The 23,334-nt window shown below is 37.1% G+C and overlaps 1 protein-coding gene across 4 annotated transcripts in view; it reads left to right on the forward strand.

Moving 5' to 3' along the window:
• The window catches only part of C17H2orf92 (chromosome 17 C2orf92 homolog), a 432,030-nt gene that overhangs the window by 84,120 nt on the left and 324,576 nt on the right, over nucleotides 1–23,334 (forward strand). For 3 of the 4 annotated variants that reach the window (XM_077133807.1, XM_077133808.1, XM_077133809.1), the window contains 2 exons: nucleotides 2,258–2,338; nucleotides 4,334–4,438. In XM_077133807.1, the coding sequence (XP_076989922.1) occupies nucleotides 2,258–2,338; nucleotides 4,334–4,438 (186 nt within the window). Of the gene's footprint in view, nucleotides 1–2,257; nucleotides 2,339–4,333; nucleotides 4,439–23,334 lie in introns of those variants that run through there. The other variant, XM_077133810.1, reaches the window with a different exon arrangement.

Consider the following 23,334-nt stretch of genomic DNA (forward strand, 5'->3'; position numbering starts at 1 on the left):
ATTCAGAATCTGATATGAGGAAAAAAAAAGAAAATTATATATAGAGAAAAGGTCAATTCAATAAAAAATATATCAATTATAAATATATGTACCTAACAATAGGACAGTGAGGCATACATTGACAGAATATGGGGAGAAATACTTCTGCAATAATAGCTGGATACTTCAATACATTACTTTAAATAATGGCTAGAACAAGTAGACCAAAGATCACCAAGGAATAAGAGAGCACTTGAACAAAACTATAAAGCAGCCAGCTAGCTATATATATTGTTGATATAACAATATCAACATCACCAACAACAGCAAAATACATAATATTCCTAAGTGTGCATGGATCATTCTGCAGGATAGATGACAATGTAGGGCACAAATAAGTCTCTATAAAATATTTTGAAACCTTACCAGACCACAATGAAATGAAGTTAGAAATTGATAACAAAAGGAAAACTGGAAAATGTAGAAATGTGGAAATTAAATGCCACACTCTGAAACAAACATTGGGTTAAAGAAGAAGTCACAGGAGAAATTAGAAAATACTTTGAAATGAAAACTAAAAATAATAAAACATTATAGGATGCAGTGAGGGCAATGCACCTTAGGAAATTTATAGTTATAAACGCTGATATTGAAAAGGAAAGAAGATCTGAAATCTTTCAGCTGATTTCCACTCATGAGGAATTAAGAAAAGAAGTATAAAATAAGTCCAATGTTGGCTGAGGAAGGAAATAATTAATTTGGGAAAGGTGATAAATAGAGAATTAAAAAACAATTGGGCGGGCCGCGGTGGCTCAGCGGGCAAGAGTGCTTGCCTGCCGTGCCGGAGGACCCCGGTTCGATTCCCGGCCCCAGCCCATGTAAACAAACAAACAAACAAACAAAATATAATAAAACAAGAAAATGTTTAAAAATGTTTCCCTTAAAAAAAAAAAAAAAAAAAAAAACAATTGAGAGAATTGGCAATGCTGAAAGTTGATTCTTTCAAAAACTGAATAAAATTGACAAAACTGTAGTCAACCTGACAAAGAAAAAAAGAGAAAAGAAGTAAATAAATATCAAAAATGAAAATGGTGACATCACTACTGACCGTACAGAAATGAAAAGGATTATTAGAGAATAGTATTAACAATTGTACCCCAACTAATTAGACAATCTAGCTAAAATGAAACCCTTCTAGAAACACATGAACTACCTAAACTGATGTAAGTAGAATTAGAAAATCACAATAGCTTTATGACAAATAAGGACATTAAATCAGTGATCAGAAAGCTCCCTATGAGGAATACTCCAGACTGATGTCTTCACTGCTCAATTCTACCAGTTATATATAGAATTAACACTAAATTTCTCAGGCTCTTCCAAATAATCTAAGAAGAGGGAGCACTTCTTAATTCATTCTATCAGGCCAGAATTATCCTGATAATACAAAGAAGAGAATAATACAGACCAATTTCCCTTATAAGCGCAATGCAGAAATTCTTAACAGACTGCCAGAGAACTGAATCCAATAGCATATAACAGATATGCATCATAACCAAGAGGGATTTGCCATGGAATTCAAGGATGGTTCAATATGTGAAATTCTACCAAGGTATTATACCACATAAATAGGATAATAGAAAAAATCCACATGATAATCTTAATAGATATACAAAAGGCATTTGACAAAACTCAACAACCTTTCTTGATAAAAACACTGAGAAAGCTAGGAATAGAAAGGAACTTTCTCGACATGACAAAAGCCCGTTTTGAAAAACCCACAGCTAACATCAGGGTCAGTGGTGACAGAATAAAAGCTTTCCCTGTAAGATCAGGAAAAGGCGAGGATGCCTATTTCATCACTATTCTTTAATATTGTATTAATAGTTCTAGCCAGAACAGTGATGCAGGAAAGAAAAATATAAGGTATCCAAGTTGGAAAGGAAGAACTAAACCTAACTCCATTTGCATGTCACATGATTTTATATATAGGAAATCAAATGGGACCCACAGGAAGACTACTAGTGCTAATAAATTCATCAAAATTGCTGCCTTTACCACCAACTCCAGATGAGAAAACCATGTCCACTGGACTTTACTCCCAAGATCACATGCTTTCAAAGTTGGCCTAGAACTCCATGTCCAGTGCCTTTTCTCTCAGCTCTGGCTACTGCATGATGCTGCCCTCAAAATACCATCCCAAAAGTATTGGTTCAAAAACAGATATATACAGATCCAAGGAAATGTTTAATCATAATTATTATTCATTTTCCCATAGGTTATCCAAAGCCAAATTTTTCTAAAAATATTGAATTTTCATCAAATCCAAAACTACAGGAACTCTTCAGGAAAATATTTGGTAAGTAACTTCCTCATGTGAGACTTTTATGTTGTGTTTGAATTGAATTGCAGTCTTGGTCATGTTTTTCTCCCAAATAACCTTCTCCAGGGGCTTTGAGGGGAAGGTAACTGCTTTGTTAAAGGCTAGAATCAATTCCTCTGTGGTCAAACTCCCCAGAAATGAACAAAAACAGAAATACAAACACTTGAGAAGGGCCTTGCTCCTCAGATGTGGTCTGTCCTCAGCAGCATGAGCATCACTGGGGCCTCAATAAACCAGAGCCTGTTTGATCTCACCTCAACCAGATGAGTCCCATATGCTTCACCAAGGTGCCAGGATATTTCTATGCATGTTAAAGAGGGTGGGGCTCTGAGGCTCAAACACACCTTCTCCCATGGTCTCAGCCCTAAAGGAAGAAGAGAATCCCCTGGGAGACTGCCATAAACGAACATCCTAGTTCTGCTCCAGTGATCAGTTTCCTTGGTCTCTAGTGAGGCCTTTGCCTGCGTAGTTAAACAGCCCCCAGATGATTCCAGGTGGGACTCATTGATCTAGTCCAGACCCTTATTTCACAGATGAGCGTATCTAAGGTGAGGGAAGTCTTCTTTAGCAGACAGCCGAGCCTGAGAGAAAAGTTCTGGACCCACAGTTGTGTGCTCACGGAAGGGTTCAGGTTCCAGTGAAATACTTTCTGTCTGGTGCCTGTGCTGTGGGGTGGGGGAATGAGATTGAGGACAGTCTTTGGCCTGAGAAATGGCTGCAAGGAAGTATGAGCCCTGATGCTTCTTTCTGGGATGGATCTTCCTTCTGGGGTGGAAAAGGTTGGGATCCTAGAGCAATGCTTGCCAATTCCTGGTTGGAAAGAGGACATCTCTCTCCATTTTCCAGCAGTTGCCTCCTCTCAGAATTTCTGGGTGTGCTGTAAAAGAGATCTCAGTAAATTTGCTTTGGCTAACAGACTAACTAAGTCATTTATGGATGACCATGATTTAACGAATTGATCCAGAAGTGCCTGCAGTTCCCATTCTCCAGGCTTTCAGGGATTAATGTCTGTAAATCACAGAACTTGTTCTTCCCTTTTCAGATGATTGCAATCTCTCTAAAACTTCCTCCTCATATTTGGAAGGGAGCAAGTATATCTGAAGATGTGTATCTGGTTCAGGTTTGGGAGGCTCCTATCTCCCAAGAACCCGCTCACCTTCATAGGCCATTCCAGGGTCAGCCTTGGCTCTGTTAGGTCACAGTGCTGGGCTCTGCTTGAGCAGCATTTTCAGGACTCATAGGTCAACATGTTCTCAAGGAAGGCCTGGCGATAGTTCATTTTTCTAATGAATATGATGGTTAATTATTTTGGAAACTATGTTCCTACAGTAAACATCTATTCATCAAGTTAGTATTCCATCCACATACATACAGCAACCTTTTAGAAAAGCTCTAAGAACAGATACAAAATCATTACATTGTGTTGATATCTTTCTGTGGCTCAGGAAAGTAACCTTTGAATGGGGATGTAATACTGCTGTCATTCATACAGAGATAGGAAACCAGAAAGCTTTAAAGAGAGATGAGAAAGTATATTAAAAAAAAAAGAAACCATGTGAAATTAGCAAAAGTCCTATAAACAAAGAGATTTTTGAACTTATGAAATTTATTATCTTTCATTTATACCTCCACTGTTGTGGGACAGTTTGGGGGGGAAGGCTTAGATATGGGGTCAGAATGCCAACCAGAGCAAAAAATAATGAAATGATGGGTCAAAGTTTCTTGCTGTATATCATTAGTGGACAACATTTGATGTCCAGAATTTACAGTGAATCAAAGTTTTTCAGAAAATGATTTAGGTTGGCTGAACTTCCTTCCTGAGAAACAGGTATTTTAGAACATAAAATCACATGCCCATTGAGTTTGTTTCATTCATTCACTGTATTTGTAGATAGCTCTGGGCCCATACAAAGCAAAATATCTCAGTCCTGCATTTCTGGTATTAATGTGTCTTTGTTTACTTTACTTGAGATGAAATTCTACAGCAGATGCTCTCCAAAACTCTGTATGATGCTACATTTGATGAAAAACAAAGAACTGCTGTCAAATTTATAACAAAGAATGCCAGGAAACAAAGCAAGTATATGTTGTTAAATTTCTAAGTACACGTATTTTTAAAGACCTATTTATTGTATTTAATGTTTTAACTCATTATTCATTTTGGCATTCTTAACCTTCTGGGGTAAAACCAAATTGAGACATGAAAGAAATAAAAGTCCCAAATCCTCCTTATAACCTTCTATCATCTATTAAAGTCTATGGTCTAAAGTGCAAATACCTTTGTATTTAGGGATTTAGTTACAGTTAATTGTATTTTGTTGCATTTAGTTACAAGTTTACAGTTCTAAGGAAGTATAAGTATTCAAATTAAGGCACCAGCAAGAGGTTACCTTCACTCAAGAAAGGTGGAAGAGTTGGGAACCCCTCTGTCAGTCATGTGGCTGGCATCTGCTGGTTCCTTGTTCCTGGGCTCCATTGCTTTCAGCCTCTGTTCCGGTGGAGGTCCCTCACTTTACTTCTCCAGGGCTGGCTTTCATCTCTTGGCTTCCTTTGGCTCTCTCCAGGTTCTGGCTTACTTAACATGGCAATGTCTGCCAGGCTCCAAGCATCTCCAACATCCATGTTTCTGTTCTCCACATGACTGCATCTGTGTCAGCTCTGCTGTGAAGTTTCTGTTGGCTCTGAGGCTTCTGTTGTTTTCTCTTTTGGCTCTGTCATTTCCTACTCTCTCCAAAATGTTTCCTCTTTTAAAGGATTCCATTAAACTAATGAAGACATACCTGGAATAGGTAGACTCACATCTCCACCTAATTGAAGGTCACACTCACAATTGGGTTAGTCACATCTCTGTGGAGATAATCTCATCAAAACCTCTACATACAATATTGAATCAGGATTAAAAAAGAATGGTTGCTCCTGCAAGATTGGATCTGGATTAAAACATGGGTTTTCTAGGGTACATAATACTTTCAAACTGGCAGACATGGCTTCTTTGAAATCTGAAGCTTTCTATTTGTGGTTTTGTGGAAGCCAATCTCTGCCTCTGTCATGTGGCAGCTGTGCTGGTTTGAAGCTATTATGTTCCCCAGAAAAGCCATGTCTTTTAATCCTCATTCAGTATTGCTGGGTGGGATATTTTTTATTGTTTCCATGGACCAGCAGATGCCAGCCATGTACCTTCCCATGTGACAGATATCAGCCTTTATTGAATAAATGAATCTTTTCCTGGATGCCTAGAGAAATAGAATCAGCAGGAGATATCTGTAAATACAAAATTTATAGAAGTGTCTCATGTAACCATGAGGATGTAGCGTCCAGGGTCTGTAGGGCAGGCTGTGAGCTGGCATCTCCAGTGAAGGTCCTCAGTTTGGACATTTTTCTGGCCTTAGAATTGTAAACTTGTAACTTAATAAATTCCCTTTATAAAAGTCATTCTATTTCTAGTATATTGCATTCCAGCAACTTTAGCAAACCTAAACACCATCCATGAAGAACACCAGATTTTGGATATGCTAGACAAAGACTTGATGAAAATGATCCTAAATACACTCGGAGACCTAAAGGAAAACACGGAGAAATAACTTAAAGATATCAGGAAAGCCATATATGAACAAGAAGAAAATCTCAAGAAAGAGAAAGTATAAAAAGGAACCAAATAGAAATACTGGAGCTAATGACCACCATACTTTATATAAAAAACTCCAAGAGGGGCTGCAGATTGGAGCTGGCAGAAGAAAGTATTGGTGAACTTGAAGATAAGATAATTGAAATTATCCATGTTGAGGATTAGAAAGAAGAAAGAATGAAGAAATGTGAAAGAGCCTAAAAGATCTATGGGACACCATCATCCATACCAATATACGTATTATGGGAATCCCAGAAGAAGGGGAATAGGGTCAGAAGGAATATTTAAAGAATTAATGGCAGAAAACTTTCCAAAGTTTAATAAAAGCCATGAATGTTTACATCTAAGATGTTCAGCAAATCCCAAACAGGAAAAACTTGAAGAGCACCATGCCTAGATATGTAGGAACCAAACTGCTGAATGTTAAGGACAAGAAGAGAATTCTGAAAGCTGCAGGAGAAAAAAAATGTGTTATTTACAAAGGAGTTGCAATGGGGTAAGTGCCAATATCTTTCAGAATTAGGAAGAAATTAATAAATTTCCAAATTAAAAAAAAAACTAAACTAAAGTAGTTCATCACAAGTAGGCTTGCCCTACAGGCAGTGCTAAAGGGAGTTCTTCAGACTGGAAGGAAAGGACCAGAGACAGTGACCAAATTGGCATAAAGAAGTTGAGAGCTCTTGTAAAGGTAACCATATGAGTAATTGTTAATGTCAGTACTATTGTACTTTTTATACAAAACCCAACTTTTTACTTTTTACAGGTTTTAAAATTCAAATAAGCAGAAAGGAATGATAGATTAATGGTTTTGGATATATACAGTATAGAGGTATAATTTGTAACAAGTACAATTGTGCGAGGGTGGAGGAGCATAGGAACAGTGTTTTTGTATGCTATAATAATTCAGTTATCATATCAAAAGTGATTGTTGTATATTTAGGACTTTAACTTTAAGTCCCATGATAGCTAAATAGAAAATATCTGAAAAATATATAGAAGGGAATAAGAAGGGACTCAAAATGCTATACTAAAAAAATCAAATAAATATAAAAGTAGATTGCATGCTATAGGCGATGTTTAACGGGAAAACATCAACAGTACCGCAGCAATACCAGGGGAGGGACAAGAGTTGGGGGAGGTTTGAATTTTCTATTTGGAGGGTATGTTTATTGGCTATCTTTTTCTTGGCAACAATGAAATTATCTAAAATTGAGAGTGTTGATGGACTGTGGACTTTGGATGTTATACATGAGTCCCAATAGATGGAGGTGGCTGAAAGATGCACTGACTGAGAAGTAGATTGGCGAATGATGGTGTATACATACGACTGAACATGTGCACAAGGCATACAGCGATGTGAATGAACCTGTGGGACATTTGTTGAGGCAAAATAAGCCAGAAACAAAAGAGAAAATATTATGTGATCTCATTTAGAAAATACTTGTAGAAAAACTGGGGCCTAGGTTGTAAGCTCTTATAGCAGTCACATTTAGTCTGGAGTGGTAATTGTTATTTCTGAATTTTGAGGGGCTGTTTTATATATGTATAACCTGGTATTTAGAGATAAGAATGCAGCTGACCAGGTCAGGATTAAATTAATTCAGAATAAAGGGGTAAGGGAGGCATTGTCTATATTTTAGAACTTCACCTACTCTTTGAGACCACAGGAGAAAGGTTTATTTTGTCTAGAACCTAAATTTTCTCTAGCACATAATCTAACTCAACCTGTCTGGACAGTTCATTTAAACAATCCAGACACAGGGAGTCCAGAATAAGAATGAGGACCTTTAATGCTGTATAACTTAGTGTAATGCCTGTATACATCCTAGAATATATTAAGCAGATAATCAAAAAGTATTGGCAAAGTTCCTTCCTTGGGGGAAGGGAGAAAATATATGGAACTATTAAACTGTACCAGCAGGGAAACCCCGGGTACTATATCAAACATTAGGGACACCAAAATCAATAGGCCAAGACCTAGATCTTGAGGCTTGCTTTTGTGTAGCTTATGTATGTAGCAGAGAAGCTTAGTCTACCTATAGGTGTGCTTAAGAGTCACCTCCGGAGGACCTCTTTTTTTAACTTTTTTTATTGTATAATATAACACATATACAAATCAAAGAAAGGAAAAAGCAGTAGTTTTTAAAGCACTGTTTACCAAGTAGTTACAGGACAGATCCCAGAGATTGTCATGGGCTACAATACCATCATTTCAGATTTTTCTTTCTAGCTACGGCAGAACATTGGAGGCTAGAAAGAATAATTTTTTTTTTATCATCACAATCAACTTTTTTTTTGTGTGTGAAAAATAATGTATATAAAAAAAGCAATAAATTTCAAAGCACATCACAACAATTAGTTGTAGAACAGATTTCAGAGTTTGGTTTGGGTTACAATTCTACAATTTTAGGTTTTTACTTCTAGCTATCCTAAGATACTGAAGACGAGAAGAAATATCAATATAATGATTCAACAATCATACTCGTTTGTTAAACCCTACCTTCTCTGTATAACTCCACCATCACCTTTGATCTTTCTATTCCACTTTTTAGGGGTATTTGGGCTATGGCCATTCTAACTGTTTTTTTTTTTTTTGAAGGGATTGTCAATAATAAGGGGTAGGGAGATGGAACTAGCTGATGTTCTGGAGAGTTCGGAGAACCTCTTGTTACTCAGATGTGGCCTCTTTCTAAACCCAACTCTGCAAGTGAAACCATTGCCCCCTCCTCAGCATGGGACATGACATCCAGGGATGACATTCTCCCTGGTGGCGTGGGAGGTGACTCCCAGGGATGAGCCTGGCCCTGGCACTGTGGGATCAATAATGCCATCCTGACCAAAAGGGGGAAAAGAGTGTAATAGATAAGGTATCAGAGGCTGACCAGAGTTCAAATAGAGTTGAGAGGCTACTCTGGAGGTCACTTTTTCGCAAGTTTCAGTTAGACATTGTTATCTATCATAATTTGCCAAACCCCAACCAGAACCATACCTGCCAATCCTAAAGAATACCTAGGGCATTATATACAATTCTACAAAGATTCCATGCACTATGGTTAACTTTCCAGAAACCTACAACCTCCAGATGGGTCCTGAAATGCAGAGGGGCCAGCCTTTCCAGAACAACTAGTTCCATTCCTCTATCCCATATTATCGACAGCCCCTATAAAAATGAAAAAGGTAGAATGGGCAAAGCCCAAATACCCCTTGGGAGTGAGAAAAAAGATCAAAGGTAATGGTGGAGTTATACGGAGAATGCAGGGTTTATCAAATGAGTTTGAGTGCTGAATCATTATGTTGATATTTTTTTTAGGTTCGTTAGAGAAGCTAGAAGTAAAAGCCTAAAACTGTGTAATTGTAACCCATACCAAAATCTGAAATCTGTTCTACAATTAATTGTTGTGATGCACTTGATAACTTATTGCTTTTTTATATTTATGTTACATTTCACAATACAAATGTTAAAAATATGAAAGTAGACATTAATGGAATAATTGAAAAAAAAGGTGTAAGATTTACAAAGACCAAGTAGCAAAATGGCAGAAATAAATACTGCTTTATTCATAGTTACTTTAAATATAGATGGATTAGGGGTTGTGAGGGTAGTTCAATGATAGAATTATTGCCTGCCATGCAGGAGACCCGGGTTCAATTCCTGGTCAATGCACTCCCCTGCCACCAAAAAAAAAAAAAAAAAGCAAAAGCAAACAAATAAACAAAAAAACAAGCAATACAAAAAAATTCAATAAATGGTGCTGCAATAATGGGATATTCACATGGAAAAATAATGAAATGTGACTCTGCCAGACAGTATACAAGATAAAAACAAAAACAAATGGATTAACTCCTCCACTCAAAAGGCAGAGATTGTCAGAATGAATAAAAAAGCATGTGGGTGCAAGGGTAGTTCAGTGGTAGAATTCCTGCCTGCCATGCGGGAGACCCAGGTTCGATTCCCAGCCCATGTACTTCCCCCAAAACAAACAAACAAATGAAAAACCAAACCAAACAAAAATTCAACAAATGATGCTGCAACAAAGGGATGCTCATATGGAAAAAAAATGAAATGTGACTTCCACAATACAGCATACAAACTACAAAAAAAGCATGGCCCTACTACTATATGCTGGTTAGACAAGATTAACCTTAAATTCAAAGACACAGGTATATTAAAAGGGAAATGATTGGAAAAAATATCTATGCAAATACTAGTCTAATAGACCTGGGGTAGCCATAGTAACATCAGATAAAATGGAATTTAAGTAAAAAAACTGTTAAAAGGAACAAAGATGGTCATTATATACTCATAAGGGGATCATTCAACAAGAAGATAAAAAATTTTAAATATATATATAACCCTAAAAGCAGAGTCAAAAATGTGAAGCAAAAATAGACAGTTTAAAAGTACGAAATAGATGAATGGGTCAACATTAATAAGAGGAATCTTCAATAAGGAAATAGAATACTATAAACCAACTAGACCTAATAGACATATATAGAACATTTCACCTAACAGAAGCAGAATTACCATTCTTCTCTAGTGCACTTGGATAATTTTCCAGGATAGATTATATGTTAGGTCACAAAACAAGTGTCAATAAATTTAAAAATATTGGAACCATGCAAAGTGATTCATTCCAACCACAGTGGGATGAAGCTTGAAATCGTAACAGAGGAAGAACTGGAAAATTCACAAATACATGGAAATTAAACAATATACACTTGTAAACATTTTTATTGTAAAAAATAACATATATACAAAGCAAAGAAAGAAAAGAGCAATACTTTTCACAGCACACTTCAACAATTAGTTACAGAACAAGTCCCAGAGTTAGTCATGGGCTACCACCCCACCATTTCAAATTTTTCCTTCTAGCTGCTCCAGAACACTGGAGGATAGAAGGAATATTAGTGTAGTGATTCAGCAGCCATACTTGTTTGTTAAATCCCATTTTCTCTGTTATACCTCTACCTTTTCCTTTAATCCTTCTCCCAATCGATAGAGATTTTTGGGCAATGCCAATTATGAATTTGTCATGTTAAGAAGGAGTTTCCATACTAAACGATAGGGGGATATAATTAATTAATTAATTAATTAATAATCCTGGAGAGGCTGATCCCTCTGAGTTTCAGGATTTATCTGACCTGGGAATCCTTCAGTAATTATAGATTTCAGGAAGGCAAACCTAGTTCATGAAACCCTTATAGAGTCTCAGTTCAAGCCCTAGGTGATCTTAAGAGTCCACAGGAGTTATATTGATTGGGGTTTAGCAAACCATGGCAATTAGCACTATCTAACTGAAGCTTGCGTAAGAGTAGCCTCCAGAATAGCCTCTTTACTCCTTTTGATTTCTCTTGGCCACTGACGCCTTATTTTATTACACTTCTTTTCTCCATTTTGGTCAGAGAGGTATTGTTGATTTCACCATGCCAGGGCAAGACTTATCCCTGGAAGTCATGCCCTGAATTGTCAGGGAGATTTTCACCACTGAATGGGTTGTACCAGGTAGTGGGAAGGGCAACAATTTTCCTTGTAGATTTGGGCTTAGAGAGAGAGAGGCCACATCTGAGCAACAAAGACGCTTCCTGGAAGCAACTCTTGGGCCTCGTTATAGGTAGTCTTACTTCTCCCCTACAGAAATAAGTTTCCCAAGGACAAGCCTCAAAATCCAGGGCTTTATTTTCTTGGAAGTTCCTAAAAGTTGAGAGGGTACCTGGGGTTTCCTCAGTGGGAAAGTTTAATTGTTCCATTTTTCCCCCTTAAGACCCTCAAGGGATTCTACCAGTACTTTTTTTCCTTGAACCATTTAATGTACATTTATTTTGAGCAATGATGTTCATTTAAAAAAAATTTATTTATTAATAAAAAAATTTAACAAACCAAATAAAACACCAACATATTTAATCAATATCATCACGTAGTTGCATATTCATCATTTCTTAGAACATTTGCATCAATTCAGAAAAAAAGATAAAAAGACAATAGAAAAAGAAATAAAACGAAAACAGAAAAGAGAAAAAAAAGATTATACCTACCATACCCCTTACCCCTTGCTTTCATTGATCATTAGCATTTCAAACTGAATTAATTTTAGCATTTGTTCCCCCTATTATTTATTTTTATTCCATATGTTCTACTCGTTTGTTGATACAGTAGATAAAAGGAGCATCAGACACAAGGTTTTCACAATCACACAGTCACATTGTGAAAGCTATATCATTATTCAGTCATCCTCAAGAAACATGACTACTGGAACACAGCTCTACATTTTCAGGCAGTTCCCTCCAGCCTCTCCATTACATCTTGAATAACAAGGTGATGTCTACTTAATGCGTAAGAATAACCTCCAGGATAACCTCTTGACTCTATTTGGAGTCTCTCAGCCATTGCTGCTTTGTCTCATTTCACTCTTACCCCTTTTGGTCGAGAAGGTTTTCTCAATCCCTTGATGCTAAGTCTCAGCTCATTCTAGGGTTTTCCTCAATCCCTTGATGCTGAGTCTCAGCTCATTCTAGGATTTCTGTCCCACGTTGCCAGGAAGGTCCACACCCCTGGGAGTCATGTCCCACGTAGACAGGGGGAGGGTGGTGAGATTGCTTGTTGTATTGGCTGGAGAGAGAGGCCACATCTGAGCAACAAAAGAAGCTCTCTTGGGGGTGACTCTTAGGCCTAACTTTTAAGTAGGCTTGACCTATCCTTTGTGGGGTTAAGTTTCAAATGAACAAACCCCAAGACTGGGAAACAAAAGCCTATAGCTTTGGTTGTCCACACTGCCTGTGAGAATATCAAGAATTCAACTTGGGGAAGTTGAATTTCTCCCCGTGCTCACCATTCCCCGAAGGGGGCTTTGCAAATACTTTTCCACTCACTGATCGAATCACTCTGGGATTCATTGGGGCTGATGTTCATTTTTAAAAAACTTTTTTTTATTGTATAACATATATACAAATCAAAGGAAGAAAAAGCAATAGTTTTCAAAGCACTCTTCAATAAGTAGTTATAGGACAGATCCTAGAGATCTGTCTACCACACTACCGTGTCAGATTTTTCCTTCTACCTGCTCCAGAATATTGGAGGCTAGAAGGAATATATATATTTTTATCATGCCTTTTTTTCTTCCTTTTTGTGAAAAATAACATATATACAAAAAAAGCAACAGATTTCAAATCACAGCACGACAATTAGTTGTAGAACAGATTACAGAGTTTGGATGGGTTACAATTCCACAATTTTAGGTTTTTATTCTTAACTGCTCTAAGATCCTGGAGACTAAAAGAAATATCAATTTAACAATTCAGCAATCATACTCATTTGCTAAACCCTACCTTTTCTGTATAACTCCATTATCACCTGTGATCTTTTGCCCACTCTTTAGAGGTATTTGGGCTATGCCCATTCTGCCTTTATCATGTTGGAAGGGCTTTCAATAATAAGGGGTTGGGAGATGGAACTGCTGATATTCTGGAAAGGCTGGCCCCTGTAGGTTTCAGGACTTATCTGGTCCAGAGACCCAAGTGGAAGTTGTAGGTTTCTGGAAAGTTACCCTAGTGCATAGAACCCTTGTTGGTGTCTTATATATTGCCCTAGGTGTTCTTTAGGATTGGCTGGAATGGTTTTGGTTGGGGTTTGGCAAGTTATGATAGGTAACAATGTCTAACTGTAGTTCGCATAAGAGCAACTCCAGAGTAGGTTCTTCACTCTATTTGAACTCTCTCAGTCATACACATACCTTGTTTATTACACTTCTTTACCCCCTTTTGGTCAAGTGGCATTATTCATCCCGTGGTGCCAGGGCCAGGTTCATCCCTGGGAGTTATCTACCATGCCGACAGGGAGACTTTCACTCCCGGATGTCATGCCCCACGCAGTGGGGAGGGCAATGGTTTCACTTGCAGAGTTGAGCTTAAAGAGAGTAAGGCCACATCTGAGCAACAAAAGAGGTCCTCTGGAGGTGACTCTTAGGCCACCTATAGGTAGGCTAAGCTTCTTTGCTACCTACATAAGCTTCATAAGAGTAAGCCTCAAGATCAAAGGCTTATCCTATTGATTTGAGTGTCCCTAATGTTTGACACAGTATCAGGGGATTCCCTCATGGTAGAAATTTAATAGTTCCATGTCTTTTCTCCCTTCCCTCAAGGGATTTTGCCAATACTATTTTGATTATCTGCTTAATATATTCTAGGATGTGTCCAGGCATTACATTAAGCTATACAGGATTAAAGGCCCTCATTCTTACTCTGGACTCCCTGTGTTTTGATTGTTTAAATGAACTATCCAGATAGGTTGAGTCAGATTATGTGCTACAGGAAATTTAGTTTCCAAACAAAATAAATCTTTGTTTCTTTGGTTTCAAATAATAGGTGTGGTTCTAAAATATAGACAATGTCTTCCTTACCTCTGTGTTCTGAATTGCCTTAATCCCAACCTGATTGGCTTCGTTCTTATCTCTAAATACCAGGCTATACATGTATAGAACAGCCTCTCAAAGTCCAGAAATAATAATGACCACTCTGGACTAAATGTGTCTGCCATAAGAGCTTACAATCTAGGCCCCTGTTTTCTTTTCTTTTCTTTTTTTTTTTTTCATATTCATCATCATGATCATTGCTTAGAACATATGCATCAATTCAGAAAAAGAAATACAAAAACAACAGAAAAAAATTCATACATACCATACCCCTTACCAACTCCCTTTCATTGATCACTAGCCTTTTAGTCTACTAAATTTATTTTAATATTTGTTCTCCCTATTATTTATTTTTATTCCATGTTTTCCTTGTCTTTTGATAAGGTAGATAAAAGAAGCATCAGACACAAGGTTTTCACAATCACACAGTTACATTGTGAAAGCTATATCATACTACAATCTTCTTCAAGAAACATGGCTACTGGAACACAGCTCTACATTTTCAGGCAGTTCCCTCCAGCCTCTCCATTACATCTTGACTAACAAGGTGATATCTATTTAATGTGTAACAGTAACCTCCAGGATAACCTCTCGACTCTGTTTGGAATCTCTCAGTTATTGACACTTTATTTTGTCTCATTTCACTCTTCCCCCTTTTGGTCGAGAAGGTTTTCTCAATCCTTGATGCTGAGTCCCAGCTCATTCTAGGATTTCTATTCCATATTGCCAGGAAGGTCCACACCCCTGAGAGTCATGTCCCACGTAGAGAGGGCGAGGGTGGTGAGTTTGCTTGTTGTGTTGGCTGGAGAGAGAGAGGCCACATCTGAGCAACAATAAGAGTTTCTCTTGGGGGTGACTCTTAGTCCTAATTTTAAGTAGGCTTGACCTATCCTTTGTGGGGTTAAGTTTTATATGAACAAACCCCAAGATTGGGGGCTTAGCCTATTGCTTTGGTTGTCCCCACTGCTTGTGAGAAGATCAAGAATTCTCTACTTGGGGAAGTTGAATTTTCCCCCTTTCTTACCATTCCCCCAAGGGGACTTTGCAAATACTTTTTTATTCACTGTTCAAATCACTCTGGGATTTATCGGGGCATCACTCTGGACAAACCTACAAAATCTTATGCCTTTTCAAGGTTCCATGTACTTATGGTGTTCAACTGAGCTCTCCACATAAGTTATATTAGGAGATGCACTAGTCAAAATACAAATTTTGTACCAAATAAACATTTTTTGCTTTAGTCTCACACATAAGTTAAAAATTTAAAATATTAAATACCATCTGTTTTTAACACCCTGCAGTAATGACATTCCTTTTTTCTTCCTCATGCAAAAACATTTTAAAATTTGTACATTTAGTCACTATCATTATAACCTCTAGGCATTCCTAGATTATACCATCTCAGTCTTTATCATCTCATTTCTTTCTGATTTCATTTGTGCCCCCAGCCCTCCTCCCTCTAACATTCTCACATTCAGCTTCATTCAGTGTTCTAGCATAATTGGATTACAGTTAGGCAGTCTTGTGCCATCCATATCTGAGTTTTTACAATCAGTCCTGTTGTACAATCTGTATCCCTTCAGCTCCAGTTACCCAATATCTTACCCTATTTTTATGTCCTGATGGTCTCTGTTACCAATGAAATTCTCCAAGTTTATTCACTAATGTCAGTTCATATCAGTGAGACCAGATAGTACTTGTCCTTTTGTTTTTGGCTGATCTCACTCAGCATAATGTCCTTAAGGTCCAACCATGTTGTTACATACTTGATAACTTTATTCTGTCTTACAGCTGCATAATATTCCGTCATATGAATATACCACAGTTTGTTTAGCCATACTTCTGTTGATGGACATTTTGGCTGTTTCCATCTCTTTGTGATTGTAAATAATGCTGCTATAAATGCTGGTGTGCAAATGTCCGTTTGTGTCCTTGCCCTCATGTCCTCTGAGTAGATACCTAGCAGTGGTATTGCCGGGTCATATGGAAATTCTATACTTAGCTTCCTCAGGATCCGCCAAACAGCCTTCCACAGTGGTTGTTCCACTTGAAATTCCCACCAACAGTGGATAAATGTGCCTTTTTCTCCACATCTTCTCCATCACTTGTTGTTTTCTGTTTTATTGATAACAGTCATTCTTGTGTGTGTGAAATGATATCTCATTGTGCTTTTGATTTGCATTTCCCTAATAGCCAGGGAAGTTGAGCATCTCTTCATGTGACTTTTGGCCATTTCTGTTTCTTCTTCTGAGAAGTGTCTGTTCAAGTCTTTTGCCCATTTTGTAATTGGATTGTCTGTCTTTTTATTGTTGAAATAATCTCTTTATATATTCTGGAGACTAGGCCTTTATCTAATACATTGTTTCCAAATATTGCCTCCCATTGTGTTGGCTCTCTTTTTGCTTTCTTGATGAAGTTCTTTGATGCACAGAAGTGTTTAATTTTGAGGAGTTCCCATTTCTTTCTTTCTTTCTTCAATGCTCGTGCTTTGTGTGTAAGGTCTAGGAAACCACGTCATATTATAAGATTTATAAGATATTTCCCTGTATTTTCTTCTAACAGTTTTATGGTCTTAGATCTAATGTTTAAGTCTTTGATCCATTTTGAGTTAATTTTTGTATAGGGTGTGAGATATGGATCCTCTTTCATTCTTTTGCATATGGATATCCAGTTTTTTAGGATATCCATTTATTGAAGACACTATTCTGTCCCAAGTGAGTTGATTTGACTGCCTTATCAAAGATCAACTCTTCATAGATGAGAGGGTTTATATCTGAGCACTCTATTCTATTCCATTGGTCAGTATATCTATCTTTATGCCAGTACCATGCTGTTTTGACCACTGTAGCTTCATAATATGCCTTAAAGTCAGGTATTGTGAGACCTCCGACTTCATTTTTATTTCTTAGGATACTTTTAGCTATTCAGGGTACCCTGCTATTCCAGATGAATTTGGTTATTGGCTTTTCTGTTTCTGAAAAGTAAGTTTTTGGGATTTTAATTGGTATTGCATTGAATCTGTAAATCAATTTAGGTAGAATTGATATCTTAACTATATTTAGTCTTCCAACCCATGAACATGGTATGCCCTTCCATTAGTTTAGGTCTTCTGTGATTCCTTTTAAGAATTTCTTGTAGTTTTCTTTGTATAGATCTTTTGTTTCTTTAGTTAAATTTATTCCTAAATATTTTATTCATTTGGTTGCAATTGTAAATGGAATTCGTTTCTTGATTTCCTCTTCAGATTGTTCATTACTAGTGTATAGAAACACTATAGATTTTTGAATGTTCATCTTGTAACCTTCTGCTTTGCTGTACTCATTTATTAGCTCTGGTAGTTTTGCTGTGGATTTATCAGTGTTTTTGACACATAGTATCATATCATCTGCAAACTGTGAGAGTTTTACTTCTTCCTTTCCAATTTCTATGCCTTGGATTTCTTTTTCTTGTCTAATTGCTCTGGCTAGAACTTCCAACGCACTGTTGAATAACAGTGGTGATAGTGAACATCCTTGTCTTGTTCCTGATCTTAGGGGGAAAGTTTTCAGTTATTCCCCATTGAGGATGATGTTAGCTGTGGGTTTTCATATATTCCCTTTATCATTTTGAGGAAGTTCCCTTCTATTCCTATCCACTGAAGTGTTTTCAATAGGAAAGGATGTTGAATTTTGTCAAGTGTCTTTTCTGCATCAATCGAGATGATCATGTGTTTTTTCTGCTTTGATTTGTTGATATGTGTATTATATCAATCGATTTTCTTATGTTGAACCATGCTTGCCTACCTGGGATGAATCCTACTTGTTCATGGCATATAATTTTTTTAATGTGCTGCTGGATTTGATTTGCTAGAATTTTGTTGAGGATTTTTGCATCTATATTCATTAGAGGGATTGGTCTGTAGTTTTCTTTTTTTGTAATATCTTTGTCTGGCTTTGGTATGAGGGTGATGTTGGCTTTGTATAATGAGTTAGGTAGCTTTCCCTTCTCTTCAATTTTTTTGAAGAGTTTGAGCAGGATTGGTACTAATTCTTTCGGAATATTTGATAGACTCCATTGTGAAGCCATCTGGTCCTGGACTTTTCTTTTTGGGGAGATTCTTAATGACTGATTCAGTTTTTTTTGCTTGTTATTGGTTTGTTGAGGTCATTTATTTCTTCTCGAATCAATGTTGGTTGTTTATGCCTTTCTAGAAAGTTGTCCGTTTCATCTACATTGTCAGGTTAATTAGTATGAAGATGTTCATTGTATCCTCTTATTATTTCCTTTATTTCTATGGGGTCAGTGATTATGTCTCCTCTTCCTTTTCTGACTTTATTTATTTGCATCCTCTCTCTTCTTCTTTTTGTCAACCTTGCTAAGGGTCCATCAATCTTATTGATTTTCTCATAGAGTCAACTTCTGATTTAATTTTCTCAATTGTTTTCATGTACTCAAGTTCATTTATTTCTACTCTAATCTTCATTATTTTTTTCCTTTTGCTTGCTTTGGGGTTAGTTTGCTGTTCTTTCTCTAGTTCTTCTAAGTGGGCAGTTAATTCCCTTTGATTTTTGCTCTTTTTTCTTTTTTGATATAGGCATTTAGGGCAATAAATTTCCCTCTTAGCACTGCCTTTGCTTCATCCCATAAATTTTGATATGTTGTGTTTTCATTTTCATTTGCCTTGAGATATTTTCTGATTTGTCTTGTTATTTCTTCCTTGACCCACTGGTTGTTTAAGAATGTGTTGTTGAACCTCCATATATTTGTGGATTTTCTGGCACTCTGCCTATTATTGATTTTGAACTTCATTCCTTTATTATCTGAGAAAGTGTTTATTTATTTATTTGCCTTCACTGCTATTTATTTCCTTACAATTAAGTTCAACATTATTAGCTAACTATTCACTCACCTCAAGCTTCTGTGTATCACTAGGTCCCCTATATTCTGTATTATAAGCCTCTGAGTTTACCCTTACCATGGTCATAAAAGTGGAATCGTACAGTATCTATCCTTTTGTGTCTGGCTTATTTCACTCAGCATTATATCCTCAAGATTTATCCATCTTGTCATGTGGTTCAGGATGTCATTTCATCTTACTGCTGCATAATATTCCATCATATGTATATACCACATTTTGTTAATTCACTGGTCTGTTAATGGGCACTTGGATTGTTTCCATCTTTTGGCGACTGAGAATAATGCTGCTGTGAACATCAGTGTGCAGATCTCTGTTTGTGTCACTGATTTAAGCTCTTCTCAGTATATGCTATTGCCAGGTCATAGGGCATAGGTTCTGAGGAACCACCAGACTGTCTTCTATAGCGGCTGTATGATTATACCGTCCTACCAGCAGTGCATAAGTGTCCCAATTTATCCACATCCTCTCCAATATTTGTAGTTTCCTGTTTCTTTAATAGCAGCCATTCTTATAGGTGTGAGGTGGTATCTCATTGTAGTGTTGCTCTAGCATTTCCCTTATAGCCAATGAGAATGAGTACCTCTTCATGTACTTTTTAGCCATCTGTGGTAGTTAGATTCAGTTGTCAACTTGACTAGGTGAAGGCACCTAGTTCTGTTGCTGTGGACATGAGCCAGTGGTATGTGAACCTCATCTGTTGCTGATTTACATCTGCAATCGGCTAGGAGGTGTGCCTGCTGCAATGAGTGATGTTTGATTTAATTGACTGGTGCTTAAATGAGAGAGCGCAACATAGCACAGCCCAAGCAGCTCAGCATACCTCATCTCTGCATTTGCAGCTCAGCCCAGGCCTTTGGAGGTGCAGAAAGAAATCACCCCGAGGAAAGTTGTTGGAGCTCAGAGGCCTGGAGAGAAGACCAGCAGAGACCATCCTGTGCCTTCCCACATTAAGAAAGAACCTCACACCCGATTCCCGGTGCCTGCCCATGTGAAAAAAAAAAAAAAAAAAAGAACCTCAGTGGAAAGTTAGCTGCCTTTCCTCTGAAGAACTAACAAAATAAACCCCCTTTTATTAAAAGCCAGTCCATCTCTGATGTGTTTGTTGCATTCTGGCAGATAGCAAACTAGAACACCATCTGTATTTGCTCTTCAGAAAAATGTCAATTCATATCTTTAACCCACTTTATAATTGGGTTTCTTCTTTTGTTGTTGAGTTGTATGATTTCTTTTTGTATACAGGATATTGAATCTCTATCCAGTGTATGATTTCCAAATGTTTTCTCCCATTTTGTTGGCTGCCTCTTCACCTTTTTGGCATTCTTTTGAGGCACACAAGTATTTGATTTTTTAAAAAAATTTTTGATCATTCTGTTGTACATATATAATCAGTAATTCACAATATCATCACATAGTTGTTTATTCATCACCATGATCATTTCTTGAAACATTTGCATCTATTCAGAAAAAGAAAACAGAAAAAAATTCATACATACCATTTCTCCACCCCTCCCCCTCAACCAATCACCAGCATTTCACTCTAAATTTATTTTAACATTTGTTCCCCCTATTATTCATCTTTATTCCATATGTTTTACTTGTCTGTTGAATAGTAGATAAAAGGAGCATCAGACACAAGGTTTTCACAATCACACAGTCACATTGTGAAAGCTATATCATTATACAATCATCTTCAAGAAACATGGCTACTGGAACACTGCTCCATATTTTCAGGCAGTTCCCTCCAGCCTCTCCACTACATCTCTTTTTTTGTTTGTTTCCTTGTTTGTTTTGGGTGCATGGTCTGGGAATCGAACCTGTGTCTCCCACATGAAAGGCGAGCATTCTTACCACTAAACTACCTGTGCACCCCTCTCCACTACATCTTGACTAACAAGGTGATATCTATTTAATGTGTAAGAATAACCTCCAGGATAACCTCTCGACTCTGTTTGGAATCCCTCAGTCATTGACACTTAGTTTGTCTCATTTCACTCTTCCCCTTTTTGGTTGAGAAGGTTTTGAGAAAGTGTTTTGTATGATTTCAATCATTTTAAATTTATTGAAACTTGCTTTGTTACCCAGCATATGGTCTATCCTTGAGAATGATCCATGAACATTTTGGAAAAAGGTGTATCCTGCTGTTGTGGGGTGTAATGTTTTATAAATGTCTGCTGTATCTAGCTCATTTATTGTGTTATTTGAATTCTCGGTTTCTTTATTGATCCTCTGTCTAGATATTCTGTCCCTTGTGAGAGTGGGAAATTGAAGTCTCCAACTATTATGATAGATGTGTCTATTTCTCTTTTCAATGTTTGCCTCATGTATTTTGGAACACTCTGGCTCAGTGCATAAATATATATGATTGTTATGTCTTCTTGTTGAATTGTTCCTTTTATTAATACACAGTGTCCTTCTTTGTCTCTCTTAACTGTTTTACATTTATAAAAAAGTCTAATTTGTTGGATATTAGTATGGCTACTCCTGCTCTTTTCTGATTGTTGTTTCCATGAAATATCTTTTCCCAACCTTTCACTTTCAATCTATGTTTATCCTTGGGTCTATGATGTGTTTCCTGTAGACAGCATATAGATAGGTCCTGTTTTTTTTTAATCTATTCTGCTAGCCTGTGTGTTTTGATTGTGGAGTTTAATCCATTAACATTTAGTGTTATTACTATATGGGTAGTACTTTCTTCTCCCATTTCACCTTTTGAATTTTATACGTCAGATCTGATTTTTCTTCTTATTTACCTTTACTGATAGTCTTCATTTCTACACTCTTCTCCACACCTCTCTCGCCTGTCTTTTTGTATCTGCCTGTAGTGCTCCCTTTAGTATTTCTTGCAGAGTTTGTCTCTTGGTCACAAATTCTCTCTGTGATTTTTTTGTCTAAAAATGTTTTAATTTCCCCCTCATTTTTGAAGCACATTTTGCTGGGTATAGAATTCTTGGTTGGCAGTTTTTCTCTTTTAGTGATTTAAATATATCATCCCACTGTCTTCTCCCCTCCATGGTTTCTGCTGAGAAATTTATGCATAGTCTTATTGGGCTTCCCTTGTATGTAATGGATTGCTTTTCTCTTGCTGCTTTCAAGATTCTCTCTTTCTCTTTGGCATCTGACATTCTGATTAGTAAGTATCTTGGAGTATGTCTATTTAGATCTATTGTTTCGGGTATGTTGCACTTCTTGGATCTATAACTTTAAGTCTTTCCTAAGAGCTGGGAAATTTTCAGTGATAATTTCCTCCATTAGTTTTTCTTCTCCTTTTTCCCTCTCTTCTCCTTGTGCGATACCCACAACATGTGTATTTGTGTGCTTCATGTTGTCATTCAATTCCCTGAGTCCCTGCTCTTGTTTTTCCATTCTTTTCCCTACATTTTCTTTTGCTTGTCAGATTTCAGATAGTCTGTCCTCCACTTCATTAATCCTATCTTCTGCCTCTTTAAATCTGACATTGTTGGTTTCCATTGTTTTTTTTTCATCTCTTCTACTGTGCCTTTCATTCCCTAAGTTCTATGGTTTGTTTTTTCAGACTTTCGATTTCTTCTTTTTGCTCATTCTTTGCCTTCTTTATATCCTCCCTCAATTCATTGATTTGATTTTTGATGAGGTTTTCCATGTCTGTTCATATAGTCTTAATTAATTGTTTCAGCTCCTGTATCTCATTTGAATTATTGGTTTGTTCCTTTGACTGGGCCATATCTTTAGTTTTCCTAGTGTGATTTGTTATTGTTTGCTGGCATCTAGGAATTTAATTAGTTAGTTTATTCTGGAGATTGTTTTCATTTCTTTTACCTCAGATTTTCTTGCTGGATGACTTTGTTGTGTATCCGTTCTTTGACATTCAGTTTAATCTATTCTGGACCACTAGTTTAGGTTTGGTTAACAGATAAGAATTTTTCCCAGTTCTTGTTTTCTTGTTTCTTGCCCTGCCTGTATGGTGCTTCCCCCCCGCCCTTAGATGGGTCTACTTAGGTATTGTAGGCCCCAGCCAGATTTTCCTAGACCAAACTGGCCTCCTGTCAGGAGGGATGAGTCACCTGCA

This window comes from Tamandua tetradactyla, chromosome 17 (assembly GCF_023851605.1).
Source record: "Tamandua tetradactyla isolate mTamTet1 chromosome 17, mTamTet1.pri, whole genome shotgun sequence".
Classification (NCBI taxonomy): domain Eukaryota; kingdom Metazoa; phylum Chordata; class Mammalia; order Pilosa; family Myrmecophagidae; genus Tamandua; species Tamandua tetradactyla.